Source organism: Magallana gigas, chromosome 6 (assembly GCF_963853765.1).
Source record: "Magallana gigas chromosome 6, xbMagGiga1.1, whole genome shotgun sequence".
In the NCBI taxonomy this organism is placed as follows: Eukaryota; Metazoa; Mollusca; class Bivalvia; order Ostreida; family Ostreidae; genus Magallana; species Magallana gigas.
In genome coordinates this window covers 27146560-27168170 of record NC_088858.1, presented here as the reverse complement: position 1 = coordinate 27168170, position 21611 = coordinate 27146560, and the positions used below count along the sequence as shown (strand labels likewise).

The window sequence follows — 21611 nt, the reverse complement described above, 5'->3', positions numbered from 1 at the left end:
TAAATTATTTCAAACAATCACGTGGGTTCTATCCAGGTAAACGTTTGTCAAATGTACTCACTATAGAACATTGACACGTTTTTTAAAATTGCTTTCATCATCTTTGTATGGTCAGGAATGTTTGTTTGGTCACTATGGTAATATGCAACTTCAAAGCTTTATTCGATTTTTTTTTCAGACGTAAAATAATGCATAAAGTATAATTCTGCAAACGCGCCAATCGATCCACCAACAGAGCAATGTTGATTTAAATGTCTCCTCCCTCTGATCTAAATAGACACAATTCAAGTAGGTTCGGTTCGATTTTTCCGGATTTAGATTATTTATAGGCATTTAAAAATCATCAATTTTTTAAACTGTATGCCAAGTTTGGTAAATTTAAGCGTGCATATAAATCAGAAGTATCCATCAGTGCTTAACTATTACGAGAAAAAAGCAATTTGTTGATTTCTTCTACATAAAAACGCACTGAAAAAGGGCCCATTCTCTATAGCTTAAGTGCACTTATTCTTTCACACAAATTTAAGCAAGAACATGTTGCACAAATATTTAAAATTTCAAAGTGATAGCATCATTAGATAATTCCCAATGGGAAAAACAAATTGTATATGTCTATGCACCCGGCTCAGCCTCCAGCGGCTACAACAACGTCATTTGACGTAACTTTGACGGCGCAAGTTTTGATTAGGCCCCTAACTCATGACTACTCTTTTTTCAAAATAAACACCATCTAAGTGGACGCACTACCCACTTGTCATAAACAGATTAGCACCAATCAGTATCTAATGATCTGACTGCATTTAAGGTGGCTATGTTCGACTCTCCAAAGTCATGGAATTTAATACCCTGCAATGCTGATTTAAGTTTTGGAAATACAGCAAAATCTTGATGGAAAATGATACTATCATGTCGTTGGTAAAGTTCCAGACGTTTCTTTCTTACGGCATAAGAAAAGTACATAAATTTGAGGTTAAACCTCAGATTTGAGGCTAAGTATTGACTTGAAGCAAATTGGTGACAGCGGGGCCTGGGCATCAATTAAACAGTCGCATGCATTTTTACTGGGCAAGTTGTTATGGATTATGAAATTATTCTCTAGTTTTATTTTTTTTAATCATTATTTCAGTCAAACCAAATTTGCGTTTAAGCATTTACCTTTGAGTAATATGAAGAATCCACCGTTTGAGGATATTGTCCTTATCGTCAAACGTGTGTCATTCTCCAATGATTCCTGAACCGCTGATGTTAGTTCCTCCGTAGTGACTGAGGGTCGCCCAGCACCTTTGCTTTCATTTTTACTAAATAGTTTATCAGAAAAACGTTTATGCCACCGATAAACCAAAGCCCTGGATATGTTTCTCCCGCACTGTGTCTGTTTAAGCATGTTCTTGGTCTGGACAGGAGTTCTTCCAAGCTCAACACAAAATTTGATGTAAGACCGCTGCTCTGCCTTAACGTCAAAATTCATTACGCCGTCAGGGTTAGCCAAAAATAAACCTTGATAAAAATCGTATCTGGTTCCAGTATTTGAAATCCAAAATATACCAAACTCTCTCAAAATGACGTCACAATAAATTAGAAAAACGACGTATAAAATTTAATTTGATTTCCCACTTATATTGGTCATTCCAATACAGGATATGTGATTGATGAACTTTCATACTCACTGATTTTCTGACTGCACCGGGTACCCCTACCATCAATTCATTTTTATACTTTTTTGAATTAAAGATATAATTTATCTGAAATATGTTTTGCTGCTATTAATTGTTAGTGCCGGTTTTATGTTTATGCCAATTTTCATCACAAAACATGAAATAGAATAGAAAATACATAGAGTGTCTCAATAATTTCCGAACAACCCTCGTTCTATGTATCTGTGTAGCGTTCATCCATAAAACTTAAAGAGTTGAAGATACAGTAAAAAAAATTGATCAATTACATGTATAATTGGTTTAGAGTTCATAAAAAGAGCAATATTAAACACCGTTTTAAATTAAAACTCAATTTTATTTTCAATAAATATTACAAATGATTTTTGGGAGGGAAATCTTTCACACACGCACAGCATCAATGAAATTTTATTTCTAATTTGATAAAAAAATTGAATTACATGATCAATTATAATCAAGGTAAAATGAATACGACAACAGAAACACTAATGACACGTGCATTATCTAGTCTCAGATCTACTGGGCTTTCATGTGACAATGGCGGACTGTATTTTGGAAACCTGCTACATAATTCCCTTTATCGCATCCTGTAGCTTTCTTCTGGCCTCAATCACTTTCACTTCTTGTCTACGAATGTCATCTTCTGACACTATTACTTGCTGCAATTCAAAATATGAATGCATGTCATTCTTTTTTTTCATTAACAACACCCCTAACCCTACCCCTCTTTATATCCTTTTCAGAGGCAGGATTGGGTCAATTTTAGAAGTGTCCAAATAGATTTACCGGTATTCAAATTCATTACTTTTAACCAGAAAAATCCATTTCTCATTAAAAGTTATCTCACGTGTATCACATCTGTGAAATATAAAACTATGAAAGTATCAGATCTTAAAAATAAAGTGTTTGAAGGGATAGTCTCTAAGGTATACTTGTAAAATGCCTCTAATTTTAGCATTTGTATAAAATGTCCCTATAGTAAATAACAGATTCATCTAAGAAATAATTCACTTGATTACTTCCTTGTTAAAGGGGCATAGTAACTATTTTGGTCAAATTCTATTTTTCTGATTTTATTATTCACAATGCTTTAGGAATGCATTTTTAATAATCAAATGAAATTTGAAAGTCAGTCGTAGAGTTATTAGCAAGACACAGGGCTCACAATTCTTTGTCACATAACCAAAGCTTGACCCTTGTTTTTGTTTTAATAGGTTCAAAATAACAGTACCAATAAAAAGAGAACTTTTTCAAGCTGATTTGTCTAATTTCTTATTCATTTTAAGCATAAATAGATAGTTCATATAGTGGCATATCTCTGCCCCTTGTGTGCAAGTAATTTTTCTATTAATTATGTCGACATGCAAGATAAAGATTTTGACATGCAAGATAGTAATGTCAACATGCAACATAACTATGTTAACATGCAAGAAAACTGCAACCAAATAAGAGTTATAAAAAAATCTCAAATATCGCCAACATGTGACATCCAAGATGCTAGATACGCTACCTATTGATGTCAACATGCAACTTATTTATGTTAACATGCGAGATAAATATGTTAACATGCAAGATAAATATGTTGACATGCAACATATTTATGTTGACATGCAACTTAGTTATGTCCACATGTTTCCACAATATAACATTTGCATGGATAAACTCAGAAAAGATTATACAAATACGTGTAAATTTTCATTGAAAATTTGTCATCAAAGGAAATACGGGAGATAACTCTAACTCAGTGCATTTAATTTGAAAAATCACAAGAGTTCCGAATGTCAGTATGGTGTGTAAATTCGAAGCCAGTAAAAAACGGTGGTGAAAAAGTGTTTAATTCTTCATAATATGAATCGAAGTTTTATATGAAAGGTATTTACAGCCTCAAAATGGTTTGTTATGAGTAGATTAACTGTTATTTTTAATGCAGCTTCATTTATTTTTTTGCTACATTAGGGTATATGGGAGGCATTTTAACTGTTGTGAAGGCCTGTCCCGACACAGTTAGATTATTCTAACTAAGCAGAGTGAAATTAATAGCATTATTGTAGGCTGAAAGTTTGGTTTTGTAAATGTGAACAATACGGTGTGTCGATGTATCCATTCGTACATGACCGATGTCATATGTAATGTCAACCCTTGTACGCACGGGTCAAAGTCTAGTTGTTATAGATTTAAAAATATTAACTTAGTCAAAAAGTTCCAAAATTTAATTTGATTTTCTATCATATAACATAGAGGGATAACCCTATAAATGTGCTTGTTCTGTAGTCAAACATAGATTTATATAGACATATATTGAAAATAACTTAGTTTGATATACTAAAACCTGAAGCCAGTCCAATATTTACTCCTTTACATTATTATAAAGCCCCATGTTCTGACTGTATATGTTGAAACCAACCCTGTATCAGACTTCAATGTGTGTCTGACTCACCTGTATGTGTGGCTGATACACGTCGATGTTGACCCCGGGATTTTTGGCCACCGTCGCTCGATTGTTGCCCTGGCCTACGACGGGGCTGCTGCTGATGTGTAGAGCTGCTGATATACTCTGTAAGATGTTCTCAGTTGTCAGCTCAGGCCCTACTCCTGTCAATGAAAGCCAGTGTTCCATTACACAGGATCTATACCCTGTACCTTAATGTCAACCATCTATATAAATTCTTACTTCATCACATATTATATACTTCAGAAAACCTTTCATCAACATAATATTTTTCTCACCCAAACCATTTATGTGTTTTTGACATTGTAATTCAAATGAATCCTTTATGAATTTTACAAATAGGTTGCTTCTAGTTTTTTATCAATGTAGGGAACCAACTGAGAATATCTATGAAATAAAGTAGTTTACCCTAGAAAATTCAAATCCTAAAATTGTCCTCAGAATAATTGTAAACCTTACCTTGTACATTTCTGGGTAGGTCCAGTGCTTTGATTACCTCTTCTTGGCTATCACAGGCCTGAATGCCTTGTAGTCGCTTCTCCCAAAATAACTAAAATGCATAAAATAACTTTAATCAAACAAAACAGTTGAACACAATTTCTTACAACCATCTATCCTTTTAGCGTCAAATCCTTCATACAGAATAAAATCATTGAACAAATCTGAGAACAGCTATTCCACACCTTATAATTTCTAAAATTATATATTTTCAAAATACTAGATGTTTATTAGAAATCAGGATACACATACTAAATTAAGCAAGATCATATGACATAGTACACTTAATACATGTATGTAAAGTGTCACAGAAGAAGCATCCCTGACCTGTTTGGGAGGATCCTGAGGCCCATGTTTGAGCTCGGACTTTGTCTTGCTCTCCTGCCTGTGGATCACAGTGACTGGCTGTTTAAAGATGGAGGCGGTCTGACGTATAGGTAATACTAAGCTACTGTCGTGCCTCATTCCTACAGTCAAACAATTCAGATCAATATAAATCTACTTTTGATTTACCAGTAATTCAATGCCATTATATATTAGATATTATTTAAGCTAAATTACTCAATTTTTATTCCTTTATTTCTACATTGCTAATGTCTAATAATATCTTTAAACAAGAAGCCCATGGGCCACATCGCTCACCTGAGCAACAAAAGGCATGATAAAATCAGCTTAATGGAGACATAATACAAAATATTTGGACAATGTGGTACAATACATGTCAATCCTATATAAAAAAAAAATAAATCATTTTCCCTCTGAATATTCTTATGTTTATAATCAAGTCCCTTTTCTAACAGGATTATTTTATAGTCATATCACATGTTGAGCATTGCAGTTCTAAAAAAGATCCAAAACAATTCTTTATATATGGGATATAAACCTATATCAAACTCTGAACCTCTTGTGAGGCCCAAGAATCATCTAGGGGCCAGAGTCTAAACAATTTTAAAGAATTAGCAATATGTCAAAATGCTTGAATATAAGTAAAACTATAAGTGATAACATTTCCAATTTTGTGAGCAATTAAAATATATTCCTTTGTACAATTGGATCCCCAATGTGGCCCCACCCTACTCCTCAAAATTTTGATTTTAACGTATTTGAATCTTCACTATCTGAAGTTTCTTCCACTAAAGTTACAGCTTTTCTAAACAAATGGTTTTTTAGAAGAAGATTTTTCAAGATTTTTCTCTATATATTCCTATGTAAAAATTTGAAAAGATTCTGATTTCCGATAATTATGAAATATATTATATGCACACCTCTGATAAATGTACAATTGATTTGTTCAATTGAATTGAAGAATTTCTGACTGTTTTATCGCCAAATTTGGATGAACGCTTCAAAAATGAGTCAAAAACATTGATGTCAATGGACATCTTGGAGCACTGGGCCTTCATATAACTTTGTGCATGCACGCAGCAAAATCTCCGAAAGGTTTTTAGATGCTGCTATTTGTACAATTTGAATCACAGAGGTTGAAAGATGGAAAAACTGATATTTTGAGATAGATGCTGCTATTTTTGCAATTTGAATCACAGAGGTTGAAAGATGGAAAAACTGATATTTTGAGATAGATGCTGCTATTTTTACAATTTGAATCACAGAGGTTGAAAGATGGAAAAACTGATATTTTGAGCTCTTGCAGCACCCAAACCCCCAAAAAAATTCAAATCCATAGGATTTTTTGCAAATTAATTTTAAATTGGTTGTCATTTAATAAAACCTACGCCATCCTACAAAATACATAGTAGTTTTGCCATAAATCACTTTGTCTGTGAATTTTACTAACAACCCTAGTAAAAGTTTGACTCCCCTCCCCCCATTGTGGCCCCACTTTTGAATCTACACTACCTGAGGATGCTTCCACATAAGTTTCAGCTTTCATTGCTGATTGGTTTTTGAGGAAAAGATTTTTTAAGATTTACTTTATATCATCCTTTGTAAAAAAAAAAATTCAACCCCCATTGTGGCCCTACCCTACCTCTGGGGGTACCTTCCTGAGGATGCTTCTACACAAGTTTTAGCTTTTCTGGCTGATTAGTTCTGAGAAGAAGATTTTTAAAAATTTACTCTATATATTTCTATGTAAAAGTTCAACCCCCCATTGTGGCCCCATCCCACCTCCGGGGGTCTTGATTTTCGCAACTTTTAATCTACACTTCCTGAAGATTCTTCCACACAAGTTTCAGCTTTCCTGGCTAATTAGTTTCTAGTTAGATTATTTAAAGTTTTACTCAATATATTCCTATGTAAAAATATGACCCCCCCCCCCCAAAAAAACTGTCATTCTTGATAATTAATTTAGGTTGTATATATATTGTTGATCTACAATAATTGAATGCAGATAGATGGAAATCATTTAATGTTTGATATCTATACTACTATATTAAAATAATAGACTCGAATTTTTGGGCTTTAATACCGATAAATCGGAAGAGTGCACTGTCTTTTGTTTTATATATTTTTAACATCATTACTTGAAGATTACCAATTTGTTTTTATTTTTTCTCAATCAAGCTTTGCTAATTAATAATTTATGTTTCCATAATAACATATTTCCATAAATAAACTCAGACACAATACACATACTGGTACATTTTCATAGGAAATTTGCTTTATATTCTGTTCAAATATATTTATGATTTCTTATGAGAGAAATTATAAAATAACAATTATACATAACAACTACATGTAAGAACTTACTTTTGTCTTCGTGATGGCAAAAAAATATATGATTCAATGCTAAAAATTTCACTTTGCATTTCTTAGGAGAGAGAAGATAAGAATGTTTTATTGTTAAAATGATCAATGTGCTACGGACCTGGTTTTACGATAGAATGCGTTCCATGTATTGTGTCTGTAGCAAAGAAAATACTTGTACGTTGGTGAAATGGTGTTGAATTCTTTGATTATGTGGATTAAAATTTTAGATGAAAGGTATTTACAGTCTCAAAAAGGTTTAGTATGATAAATTTGACTGTTGTTTTCAATGCAACTTCAATTTTCTGTTACATTACGGGTATATGGGAGGCATTCTAACTGTGGTGAGGGCCTTTTCCGAGACACAGTTAGATTATTCTAACTAAGGAAAGTGTAGTGAAATTAATAGCATTATTGTAGGCTTAAAGCTTTGTAATGTAGAGGTTTTTCGTAAATGTCCGATATGCAATGTCAACCCGTGCACGCACGGGTCAAAGTCTAGCTTTACATTATTATTTAACTTTATGTAGATTTTTAGTTCTTTTTACTCTACAAATGTAAAACATAGGTAATCACAGATTACAAAGCTCACCGAGACGGAGCATCACATTAATGAGGCATCACCTTTATGAAACCACCTTTATCATATTATATGAAAATCATACTTTATGATCTTGGATATTCATGGATACTGTTTTGACACAATATTGTATATCATCTGTAAAAGAATTATATGATAATCATATGTTCATTTCATACAGTATTATAACATACAATGTTTATCAATACAATAATATAAAATACAATATTGCATCCTATCATACTTACAATATAAATCATAAAAATACAATAAAATACTGTAGTAAATAATGATGAGATATGATATTTTAACACATGATATGACATTGTATAGTGTTTTTCATTATTGTATTTGATTATCATAATACATAAAATATAATACAATATAGTATTATATGATACAATATCATATCACATTATACACCAAAATATTGAACATCATGATATCATATTGTATTATATAGTATGATATTGTATTTTATGATACTGTATCATATTTGATACATAATACAATATTGTATCATCCATGCAAGTTTGGTGAAGTTAGGACCAGTAGTAACTTAGATATTGCATTCAAAGGGCACCTGCACCAAAAACTTTAACTTGCTCCAAAAACCTTAACCTCCTCCAGCATCTGAAATTCAGGATTCAGATTCAGCATCTAAGTCTTTCAAGTCCATAAGTAGGTCCAGATGCATCATCCATGCAAGTTTGGTGAAGATAGGACAAGTAATAACTTAGATACAGGACCTGCAAAAAAAACTTTCACTAGGTCTGGAAGCCAACGCCGGGGGTATAGCATAAGCTCCCCCTGACTTTGTCTCGGTAAGCTTAAATTAAAAACAATTTAATCGCTCTCTCCACCTATTTCATGTATCTCCTTGAAATTATGTCAAAACAAAATAATAATATTATAATTATCAAATCGCCCGCTCACCCCTACTTTTTTTTTAGGTCATTTGTCTGAAGAACAAGAAATCATATTGTTGTGGCCTTATTTAAAATTCTATGGCATGTATTTAACAAAATGTACAGTACATGCATATTTTATTGATAAACATAGGTAATCATAGATTACTAAGCTCACCGAGACGGAGCATCACCCTTATGAGACATCACCTTCATAAGACCACCTTTATCATTTTATATGAAAATCATACTTTATGATCTTGGATATTCATGGATTCTGTTTTGACAAAATATCGTATATCATCTGATAAATTTTTTTATGATAATCATATGTTCATATGTTAATCAATACTATGATATAAAATTAAATATTGCATCATGTCATATTTCTAATATAATATATATCATATAATAAATAAAATACCGTAATAAACAATAATGAGATTTGATATTGTAACGTATGATATGACATTGTATTGTGTTATACCTTATTGTATTTGATCACATAATACAATATCATAAAATATAATACAATATAGTATCATATTACATTATCATATTACATAATACATCATAACACTGAAACATGATATTATATTGTATAATATAGAATGATATTGTATTGAATGACACTGAAACATATTTGATACATTATATGATATTATATCATATAATACAATATAATTTGATTTCAACATTGTATCTTATCAAATGATACAATATTATGTGATATGGTAAAATATTATAAAATACATTATTATATTATACATATTGCATCATATGACACAATAAAATATATTACAATATCATATAATACAATTTCATGTGATATGATAATATATCATATAAACCAATATCATATCATACAATATCGTATGATACAATATTATATAATATTACAATATCATATAATACAATTTCATGTGATATAATTCTATATTACTGAAACCAATATCATATTATACAATATTGTATGATACAATATTATAGAATATACAATATTGTATCATAGGATACAATATAATATTTTGCAATATCTTATGTAATTGTATCATGTGATAAAATAATAAATTAAAAATACAATATAATATTATACAATATTGTATCATAATATACAATACTATACATAACAATATCATGATACATAATCATATCATAAAATATCAAAAAAATTGATACAATATCATATCGTATCGTATAACTTTCTATAATATAACATATGATATCATATTGTATTATATCATACAATATTGTTTCATATCATACAATACTTTATCATAGGAATCATGTTATATCATTTATCAACAAACACATCTATCTATCGAGCTGGTTTGAGTGAGGTAGGAGATTTCTTTAGCATCCTTGATAATGGAGATCAGGCTCTGCTTCTGAAGCAACCTCTGCATTTAATTTATAATAAAGTTAAATCAACTATGCAAGCTATCATCTATAAAACATGTGACCTGTTCCAAAAAACTAAACCTCATCCAGCATCCGAAACCTATGGCTCAGATTCAGCATTCAAGCCCATCAGGTGCATTTGTATCATAAGACGCATCATCCATGCAATTTTGGTGAAGTTAGGACCAGTAATAACTAAGATATCATCATCAGAGGGCACTAGCAATTAAAACCTTAACTTCCTCCAGCATCCGCAACCTATGGCTCAGATTCAGCATCCATGCCTGTCAGGTGCATCTGTATCATAAGACACACCATCCATTCAAGTTTGGTGAAGTTAGGACCAGTAATAACTAAGATTTATTTTTTAGCATCCTTGATAATGGAGATCAAGCTCTGCATCTGAAGCTACCTCTGCGATTCATTCATATTACAGTTAAATCAACTATGCAAGTTTGAAATAGTACTATCATCTATTAAACATGTGACCTGTTCCTAAAAACTTAACTTTATCCAGCATCCGAAACCAGACTATGCATTCAAGCCTGTCAGGTGCAACAGTATCATAAGACACACAATTCATGGAAGTCTGGTGAAGTAAGGACAAGTAATAACTAAGATATCATCATCAGAGGGCACCTGTTTCAAAAACTTTATCTAACCAGCTCTTAAAACCTTAACCTCCTCCAGCATCCGAAACCTATTGCTCAGATTCAGCATTCAAGCTTGTCAGGTGCATCAGTATCATAAGACGCACCATCCATACAAGTTTGGTGAAGTTAGGACCAGTAGTAACTAAGATATAATCATCAGAGGGCACCTGCAACAAAAACTTAACCAGCTCTAAAAACCTTAACCTCTTCCAGCATCTGAAACCTATTGCTCAGATTCAGCATTCAAGCTTGTCAGGTGCATCAGTGTCATAAGACGCACCATCCATACAAGTTTGGTGAAGTTAGGACCAGTAGTAACTAAGATTAATCATCAGTGGGCACCTGCAACAAAAACTTTAACCAGCTCTAAAAACCTTAACCTCTTCCAGCATCCGAAACCTATTGCTCAGATTCAGCATTCAAGCTTGTCAGGTGCATCAGTATCATAAGACGCATCATCCATACAAGTTTGGTGAAGTTAGGACCAGTAGTAACTTAGATATTGCTATCAATGGGCACCCGCAACAAAAACTTTAACCTGCTCCAAAAACCTTAACCTCCTCCAGCATCCGAAACCTATAGCTCAGATTCAGCACTCAAGCCTGTCTGGTGCATCAGTATCATAAGGCACACCATCCATGCAAGTTTGGTGAAGTACAGACCAGCAGTAACTAAGATACTGCTATCAAAGGGCACCTGCAACAAAAACTTTAACCTGGTCCAACAACCTTAACCTCCTCCAGCATCTGAAATTTAGGACCCAGATTCAGCATCCAAGTCTTTCAAGTCCATAAGTAGGTCCAGATGCATCATCCATGCAAGTTTGGTGAAGATAGGACAAGTAATAGCTTAGATACAGGACCTGCATCAAAAACTTTAACCAGGTCCGGACGCCGACGCCGACGCCGAGGGTATAGCATAAGCTCTCCTTGACTTCGTCTCGGTGAGCTAAAAAGTACATTCAATGAAAGAATTTGCTTTAAAAACACACAAATATTGGACTATGACCTCAGAATATCTTGAATCAGAGTAATTGAGTAAATGATGAAAAAAATAAAGGAACAAATCTACAGAGTGTGAGATACTCTGAAAGTCTAAGTTATGATTTCAAGAATATTGAGTTAATTTAATATTCACCCAGAAAAGCTTAGTATTGTAAATGTTTTATCACAAAAACATTTTCTTCCATAGCCAAACTTTTAGTCTTTATTACAGTCTCAAAAGAGTAAAAAATAAAATAAAGATGTTAACACTGTGCAACTCAAACTATCAAGCAAAGCATGCTACAGCTATGTGACTTGTGATGAAGGACATCTATAAAATGAATGCTGTTATTTTGAATGGTGCCTATGCCCTAAATTTCAGAGATACAGACAAACCTCTGGTGAAGTCATAGGGTCCTTGAGGGCGCTTACTTTTTCTCAGCTGACTGTGGTTAATTCTACCACTGCGGAAGTCAAATGCACTGAGATCAAATTGTTCTCCTAGCTGTCTAGCCAACTGGGGTTTGCTTCGAATCTTTTTACCATCTGGGCTGAAAAGTTAAAATCAAAAACTGGTAAATTATTGTGGTGGTCCTAGTGGTGACGGGCACAAATTGCCAGGCTACCATCAAGACCAAACTTGTACGCACAATGATGTATATATCACCCTTCCCTTGCATGTGGTCAAAGAGACAAGACGTGTAAAATTGCTGTGTACAAGCTATACCAATCGTTTACCACACTATATGGGGTGGTAATTGCCAAAAAAGGGCCTGTAAAATATCCATAGTGTTTTCTGTGTGGCTCCATCAGCAACAGTAACAGCTAGGGAGGAACGCTATATTATCACGGTGTACAAATTCAATTTGATTTCACTGAAGACTTTTGAAGTTTAAACCAGAAATTATATGAGCAAAGTTTCCTACTAGCAATAAAATACCAATACATGTTTTAAGACATAGAATACATGAAGACTTAATAGCGAGCGGCGCAAAGCCGTTAAGCGCCGCTAGCAAAGCAAGCTCCATAGACAACGTGTATGAACAGAGGAAATTCGAGTTGAAATCTGCACAATGTTCAAAGAAAATTTTGTGGACCCCCGTGAAAAAAGTTCTACATATCCCAATAATCTTCTGCAGTGCATAGCAACATGGTGGAACAGGAAGTGTTTCTAAGGAAAATTCTTATCTCTAAATCGTATACATCTATTTCATTTAACAATGAAATATCCTTTAAAAACACTTAAGTAAACAACACAAATGCTTACGCAAAAAAAACTGTACCTATCTGAACTTTTGCTGACTTATGACGTCATTTCCTTCCCCGAATTTATCCGTCAATTTACAAAAACTGTCGAGAGCAAAGAAAGTTAAGTATGACGGTGATCTCCGCTCTAATTTCCCGCAATGCATTTAGAGGTGGATCAAGCGTCAGTAATGGATGCAACATGTAGGAAGTACTCAGTATCAGTGTTAGCGGCGACTCTTCAGTTTTGTATTGATATTTTTTTTTTGCTTAGTAAATACATACATGCATACAAATTCCATGCTTAATTACTGTCATATTGACCCAATCATATATGCATACGCTAGGTAGGTGACAAAAAAATATTAAATCAAAGGCCTTAAAGGCCTAAGAGTCGACTCGCTCTCAACATGTTTTCAATATTTTAATGGACATTTTTTTTACTACATTGTTTGTAAATACATACAATTTCTTTTCTGTCTTTTGTAAATAAATTTAAAATAGGTAATGAGCGATTATAGAGTGTTAATTGTGGCAGACATCACATTTATGAGACCACCTTTTAATTATCATATTATATGATAATCATAGTTAATGATCTTTACTAAAATATTGTTTATAGTAGGGTGGTTTGGCACAATTATCATTTAATATCATATGATACAATATCGTATTATATAATGTGATATTTTATTATGTTATATAATATTGTACCATATTATATGATACAATATCGTACGACATACACCCAAAACTTTCACCAAGTCCGGAAGCTGACAATATAGCATAAGCTTCCCCCAACTTCATCTCAGTGAGCTAAGAATCGTTCAAATTTTCGCTAAGTTGCACATTATAAAATTTAAACTTTGTGAAGTATTAGATATACGTTGAATCATGGTTCATGATAGTTACATATTCTGGCTGTCATTCACTACAAAATACTCTTCCATGTTTTCATATCAAGATTTACCTTTGTTGAAGCTGACCATGAATTCACTACAAAATACTCTTCCATGTTTTCATATCAAGATTTACCTTTGTTGAAGCTGACCATGATGAATTCACTACAAAATACTCTTCCATGTTTTCATATCAAGATTTACCTTTGTAAATTGACCATGAATTCAAATTGAATGCATACCCTGTTTTTGTGTTATGAGGGTTTATAATAATATTTTTGAACTAAATTTGCAATATGACACACCTTGTCTTCTATATAAATCTAGACTTAATATTTCATATCCTTACTACATGTTATCAAGCACAAAATTTAGCGTTAAATATATTTGGCATCGAAATTTATCCACTTTATTCTACATCACTTCGAAAGCTACTTAATATTACTTCCAACTTTTATTTACTTTTAAAAATTTTCGTTTGTAAAAAACTAATGCAATTTTTGGGGCGCCGTAAATTGCAACTTTTTAATTTAACACATACAGACTGTAGCTGTAGGTTAATAAACATGATGCTCTCATAGTAAGCTTCTCTGATTTGACAAAATTCCAAAACAATCGAAATAACAAGATATATCTCAGTTCATTTTCTGTTTTAGATAAATACTATAAACGATGGTTTTTCACGGATAAACAAATGCAAAATAAATAGCTCAAAAATTTTACGTCTATTTGAACAGACTGTTGAAAGTCTATTCAAATCTTAAAATCCTATTGCACTTCCTCATGCTTGATGTTTCTTAACTTAAACTGTTGACTGAACATTACGCCGTTTCCCATTGGTTGCTGACTACGAATCTGAATTTTACGCGACTTTCAGGCCAGTTTATTTACCAGTTTACATTACCTAGTTCTTCTAATGAAAATCGAACATGACGAAAATGATCATCAAATATTAAAAAAGAATATTCCTTTATCACAATAATGTACATAAGTTATTACAATTATGTTTTATTCCTCGCTGCGCTGGAAAATCTTCTGTAAACACACACGCTATTTTAAACCTTTAAGTCACATGGTAATTACGTGGAGTTAGACAGGTTGTTCTTGAAACAAGATATTCATTCTCACCCATGTTATCTTCTTTACACATTTAAAGCTGCTTGGTCCGATTGTTTCTGTTATTACAGTATCAATTTTTTTCCATACAATCCATTTATCTTAGAAAGTTATGGACTTTCTCCTATTTACACCAGCAGAATCAATGTCCTTTCAAAGTTAGAAATATTCAAAGTAAATTAAAATGATTTCTTTTTGGGCAAACGAAAAAACAAACCAAAATGCATCACGGGAATGTTTAGAAAAGGAAACCGCTTGGTTTCGTCCCCCGAATGATTGGGGTTATTCAACCTGAATGCTATGCATCGATTGTAAAGAAAGCAAACTTCAGAAATATTAGCGAACAAAACGTACACGTTTATTTGTTATTTGTCTGATCATTTTGACCTTTATCTAAAGCGATGTCAAAGTCGTAATACAACCATACCCGTCTCGTCATCAGGGGTGAAATTTAACATGAGGCGAAATAACGCTGTACCTTTTTATGTCATTTGTTTTGTTAGCAAATTTTGTACATATTTTTCTTCATTGAAATTTGGCATATTTGACCGGAAAAATATTATTATACATATACTAAGCATAGGCATCGTTTAAAAGCGTGCATAAAATTTGATATAAAATCGGACCAAGCAGCTTTAAATAAAAAAGATTATCTAAGCTAGGAGTAAATTGGATGTTATATATATATTTCTTTTCGTTTCCATATAAAATTTTTAAAAATTGGTTTGTACATTTGAGGTTCGATCCCGGTGCCTTTGGGTTTGGGTGCCGCGCTCAGGCTGTCTTGACTATTCGGTGTTCAATTTGTATCGCGTTTTATATAAGTAACGGTTACCATAGGAGTTAATATTAGAGCTGGGAACTATTTTCTTGTAATGAGTTATTCGGTTCTTGTGGTATTTAAACCCAGGACCAAGGCTCTATTGCCATTCGACAACTTAGCTACGACCACTTAGTCGCAAAATTGCTGATGTTTTTCTTTTTTCTCGTTTTTTAAAAGATAGCTGATCTCGATGTCCTGCTTTTGGCAAGAATATCTTTTTAGGATGCAGTACTTTTTGCGGTGGATACTTTATATTCGGGGCTGGCTGTTCCATGGATGAAACCAAATTTACTTGTATATAAAAACGATAATAAATTTGGCTAATGTTGTCACCTCCTTCATTATGCGTTTGTTTCATTTATTTATATGATTATGAACTTGAAATAATTTATGTTCGGCTGAGCGAAGCGAAAGAGAACATAACTTGTAAAAACATACTTTTAACATTTTGTTAACATGTTCTGTTGATATTTCAATGTGTGCGAGCGATACACATATTCCGTATGATAGAGACAGAGGACCAGCCTATTTCAATGACAAAGAAATAATAGACTGGCATGATGGTAATGCCTGTCTGATATGTGCAATATACAATTCTTGTAACCCTGTTTCAGAACATAGCTTTATATATAGAGACAAGGGTCTGTTACCCTCATAACCCTGTTTCAGAACATAGCTTCATATAGAGACAAGAGTCTGTTACCCTCGTAACCCTTGTAACCCTGCATAGCTTTATATAGAGACAAGTGTCTGTTACCCTCGTAACCCTTGTAACCCTGTTTCAGAACATAAGCTTTATATAGAAACAAGGGTCTGCCTCGGGTGTGTTAATATTACCTTCGTTACCCCTGTTTCCATGTTTTACAGAAGACACAGGTTTTATACAAAATTTGAAGCATGGTTGAAGTTTAAATTAGGAAGGGTTATTATTATATATTAGTCTGGTTCGTTCCGTTTGTAACTGGGTTACAGAATTGCTGCACTGGGAAACTGTACTGTATTCTTACCATATATGTCGGGCAAGTCCAGGGGTTGCATTAAACAGTGATGAGAGATGTGCAGTTCTCTTTGCGCTTGCCCCAACGGTCGCACCGTAAAACATATTGTCTCTAATTTTTTAAACACTTCTTGATTTTTCAAAATTTGATTTTTTCAGTTTTGAAGAAAATTTACATAGTAAGAGAAAGTTACTGCCCTTGCAACACATCACGGAAAATAACATTTTAAAAAGGGTCTTTCGAGATTTCCCCCATTCGATGCCTTTTCTAAGTTCTAACAATAACAATGGGGGCTGCCATATGTGCCCCGTCGGCCATAATGGCAAGGGTTAACAAGGTTAACAAACACATAAAACAACAAAAAATGCACACAATCCCACGCACTACCTGATTTAGACTTTCTTCCACTTTTTTCAACGCAATTCCAATGCTCTTATTTTACCTTATATAATAAACATCAGTTTTCCCGGCAGAAAGTCCCGATTTTCTGACAACCTCTTCGCGTTTCCAGCCTGGGGGTAGACCGACACAGTCCAGTCTGCGTTTTTCCATCTTTGTGTGGTATGTCCCCGGAGAATTTTAAGTAAGTCGTACAAAGAATGAGTTCTTAGCGCCCACTCAACAGGCTCCATTGAGTACACTTTATGCACTGCAGTAATGCAACGCTTTTAAGAAGGATTTATGAGGTAATTAATACTGAATTATAGTCACAAATTGCTGCTTATTAGTTAAAATCGACTATATATCTTCTATAGTTCAGTATATATAACACTATATATTACTTATGTCAAATATTTTATGTGCATGAATATAAAAAGATTTTATGTACACACATTACATTTAGGCCTAACTTCCAGTGCACATAGGCAGCCTTAAACACAAAGGTAATCTATTTTGTATTTTAGACATGGAATATATTAAGTATGCTACATGTATATAAATATAACTGTAGCTATAGGGTGAGTTAACCATGCATTGGACACATTGTGACATACCTTGGATCAGAGTCGTACAACTTTTGTTGAAAATATAACGTTACAAATAAATGTGCATGCGCTCATGTGTTGTTTTGTATATCCCTAGATTAGAACTATTGAATTTTATCATTATTGAGAATTTGACAGTCACATTGTCAAAGAAATAGCAACATAGGCATTGTAAAATAACGTCAAATACGCCATCATTGAAAATTAAGTAACGAAGAAACAAAAGCATTATTTTAAAGTTGTGTATTTGATTGTGAATTAATGAAAAGCACCTTCTACCTAATATAATAATTAGAAAGAAGTAATTTACAAACAAAATTTGATTATAGGGACTTGCATGGACACGATTTGACCTCAAAATTAAAAACTTTATTTTTCCAAATTTAAAGGGACTTGGACACGATTTTAGATCAAAATTTTCTTTTTCTTTGTTTATGTATAAAATGGTTTACTTGCTCATTTTGAATGATTAACCAAAATTTTAATGATAGAAGTCAAGTTATAAGAGAGATACAGAGGTAAGAAATCATTGTTATGTAAACAAAGCTTGAGTTTATATTTGTTTACAAATAATGTAAAGTATGGAATTACCATTTCTTTGACCAAATGACTTGTGGCAAACAAGGTTTACTGAATTCAATGTGTTCTTAGATGATATGATAAACAAAAAAAAGCAATATTTGATTGAGACTTAAATTATACCAATAACATACAATATGTAAACCATAACAAAGCTTGAGCTAATTTGTTTACAAAACAAATTTTAAGATTTTCAAGATCTGTATCTTGCTTTTAACTCAATATTTTACTTTCAAATTTTGACAAAGCATTAATTATTAAACATTCTAAACATTAAAATAAGTCTTAAAAATTTGAACAATTAAATATATGTCTGACAAGGTCATATTTGCTTCTTATATTCATTTCACCATGGATCGGACACAAATTAACCATTCATCGGACAGTTTTCAATACATTATTTTTTCTAATGATAAACATGTTAGGTGTCCTTTCCTTGTGATATACTTGTGATATACTTTAAATGTATTGTAAAATAAATAAATGAGTAAATAAAGTAATTGATACAAATATTTTCCTCAGACCACTCAAAATTAAAGTTTTATGGATACTGGCTTAATCTTAATCCAAAGTTTTAATCTCTACTGTATCTCTACTGTATAGCTGCATGTCCGATGCTTGGTAAATATTGTCCAACCATGGTGAAATATTTAGTTCAACTATTCATTTATTTGCTTTATTTTCTATGTTTTTAAAAATTTTAATAATTTTTCTCTAATAATTAAGCAAGGGGAAAACCTGTAACTTTTAAAACAAGTTTTATTAGCTCACCTGAGCTGAAAGCTCAAGTGAGCTATTCTGATCACATTTTGTCTGTCCTCCGTCTGTCCGCTGGACCAATTTCAACCAAACTTGGCACAAAGCATTCTTAGGCAAAGGGAATTCAAAGTTGTGAACATCCTTTTACAAGGGGATCAAGATAAATAGAAATTATTGAATTTTTTTTTAGAAATCTTCTTCTCAAGAACCATTTGGCCAGGAAAGCTGAAACTTTTGTGGAAGCATCCTCAGGTAGTGAAGAATCAAAGTTGTGAAAATTATGACCCCCAGGGGTAGGGTGGGGCCCAGTTGGGGGTTGAATTTTACATAGAAAGAAATATATAGAGTACCCGGTAAATATAAAAAAGTAAAGTTGTGAAAATTATGACCCTTGGGGGTAGGATGGGGTCACAACTGGGGGGGGGGGGGACAAATTTTTACATAGGAATATCTTCTAAAAATTATTTGCTTAGAAAAGCAATTTCAGATAGTGTGGATTCAAATTTAAAATCAAAATTTTTAGGAGTATGATGGGGGGGGGGGGGGAATGGACTTTTATTTATACAGGATCTACATGTAATATACCACATTGTCCACATATTTTTTATTATGACTCCATTAAGCTGATTTTATCATGCCTATTGTTGATCAGGTGAGCGATGTGGCCCATGGGCCTCTTGTTTATATTTTGACTATAATTGATGCGTTATCAAAGAGAAAAAGCCAAGGGTGTCCGATGCATGGTGAAATCACCCTATGTCTTTTTGCTCATGGTTAAGTCTTGTTTATTTTTGCTTCTTTTGCCCTGAATGTCAGTGGATATGCAAATTGAAAATATGACTTAATTATTGAAAATTATATTATTTAAATATAAACGGTAAACAGAGAAATTAGTTATAACAGAGTATTATTTAAATTTGGAATTATTTTAATTCTTGGAATTTAGAGAAACAGTGAAAAGTAGCCTTAGTCACTACTAATTCATCAACTAACCCTGATTTTCACAGTCAATGTTAAACAGGGCATTACTAATTGCCCTTAGTTTACTGATGTGAAAACAGAAATTTCTTAGTATCATCTATATTACAAATGTATTCAATAAAAAAAATTAAATGTCTGTAGATATTGATTTTTGTTTAAAACAATCAGTCATGTATTTCTTACACAGTGAATTTATTCATTACAAAATATATTATGTAAATGTTGATTTGTAGGTGGTGTGATCTAAGTTCTTTTTTTATGTGCTTGAGTAAAAATTCTTCAGGATTCACAAAGGGAGTTAGCAAATCCTGGATTTGCTAACCCCTATTGGGCGCATGCCCCAGGTTTTCTCTGGGGTTAGAAAATCCAGGATTTGCTAACCCCTATTGGGCGCATGCGAGATGTCTTTGGTTAGTAAATCCAGGATTTACTAACCCCCCCCCCCCCTTTACACAAGTTGAATTTAGTTCCAGGCTGTCCTTTCAATCATTCAGTTTAAGAGATATTCTTCGGTTTCTTTAACATATCCTGTTTCAATGTGCAACAAAGATGCATTTTCCAATCCCTCTCTGAAATAACCCGATCGTAAAAAGATAGCCATCGATCTATAGTGCAGCATCGCCGTGTACACTATACTATGTCAACACATCTACGTTTCCGATTACATGTGTACCTACCATTGTTTACCTTATAGATAGCGATATCTTTCTCCCAGCGCGGTGGAACATAACAGACTTGAAACATAAAGCCGCACCGAAGCCATCACTGCACAAAAGGGAGTAAATTTAGCGTCACTTCCGCCTTCCCTGACGTCATATTCAACAGTGAAAAAAAAATTGGCGGATCATTTCTTTCACAAAAATAATGCTTACTATTATATAGTGTATGCTTCAGTCATGTTTCTCTATCATATTTTAGATGATTTTATAAAATGTGTGTATTTATTATTTTGTTTATTTACATCATTAAAAAAGGGGCGTAAACCCGGTACACTGATCCTAAAAGCTATAGAAGGAGGGGGGGGGGGCTGAAAAGAACCTCGATATTTTTATCGAGGAATACCTGAAAATTTATTATTTTTGACAAACTTGGGATGTTTCCAACCACCAGTAGCATCGTATATATAAAGGATCTGGAGAAATTAAGAACCTCTGTGCTCGAAAATTCCATCTGAAATTTATAAATTTCAGGATCCGCCATTGTATTTCATTGCCGTTAAAAGCGCCGGTTTTAGTGTGCAGGTCTAACAAAATCCACTTCAAAATGACGTAGGACCGACTATTACGTCATGAGGCTAAAACCTAAGATCAATATTCAGCATCTCACATATCCTGTGTGCATGTGTGTATGAGAGAGAGAGAGAGAGAGAGAGAG

General features: G+C 33.1%; 2 protein-coding genes across 7 annotated transcripts in view; one reads left to right on the top strand and one right to left on the bottom strand.

Annotated features, from left to right (window-relative positions):
• Positions 1-1989: 1989 nt before the first annotated feature.
• LOC105346347 (methyl-CpG-binding domain protein 2) lies at positions 1990-17511 on the bottom strand. 2 transcript variants are annotated; one of them, XM_011454887.4, is made up of 6 exons: positions 17375-17511; positions 12248-12402; positions 4948-5087; positions 4582-4672; positions 4111-4265; positions 1990-2332 (listed from the first exon to the last, which is right to left on the bottom strand). In XM_011454887.4, exons 1-6 carry the CDS (start codon positions 17482-17484, stop codon positions 2237-2239), a joined length of 747 nt encoding a protein of 248 aa, XP_011453189.1. In that variant the 5' UTR covers positions 17485-17511; the 3' UTR covers positions 1990-2236. The 2 variants fall into 2 exon arrangements, with proteins under 2 accessions (XP_011453189.1, XP_011453190.1); XM_011454888.4 differs by having other exon boundaries at positions 12284-12402.
• LOC105346351 (telomere repeats-binding bouquet formation protein 2) overlaps positions 17480-21611 on the top strand; it is a 51298-nt gene continuing 47166 nt past the window's right edge. For 2 of the 5 annotated variants that reach the window (XM_034470488.2, XM_034470486.2), the window contains exons 1-2: positions 17480-17618; positions 17777-17816. The gene's annotated coding sequence lies outside the window, so the exon portion shown is untranslated. The remainder of the gene's footprint in view (positions 17619-17776; positions 17817-21611) is intronic. The other 3 variants (XM_066087052.1, XM_034470487.2, XM_034470489.2) reach the window with 3 other exon arrangements.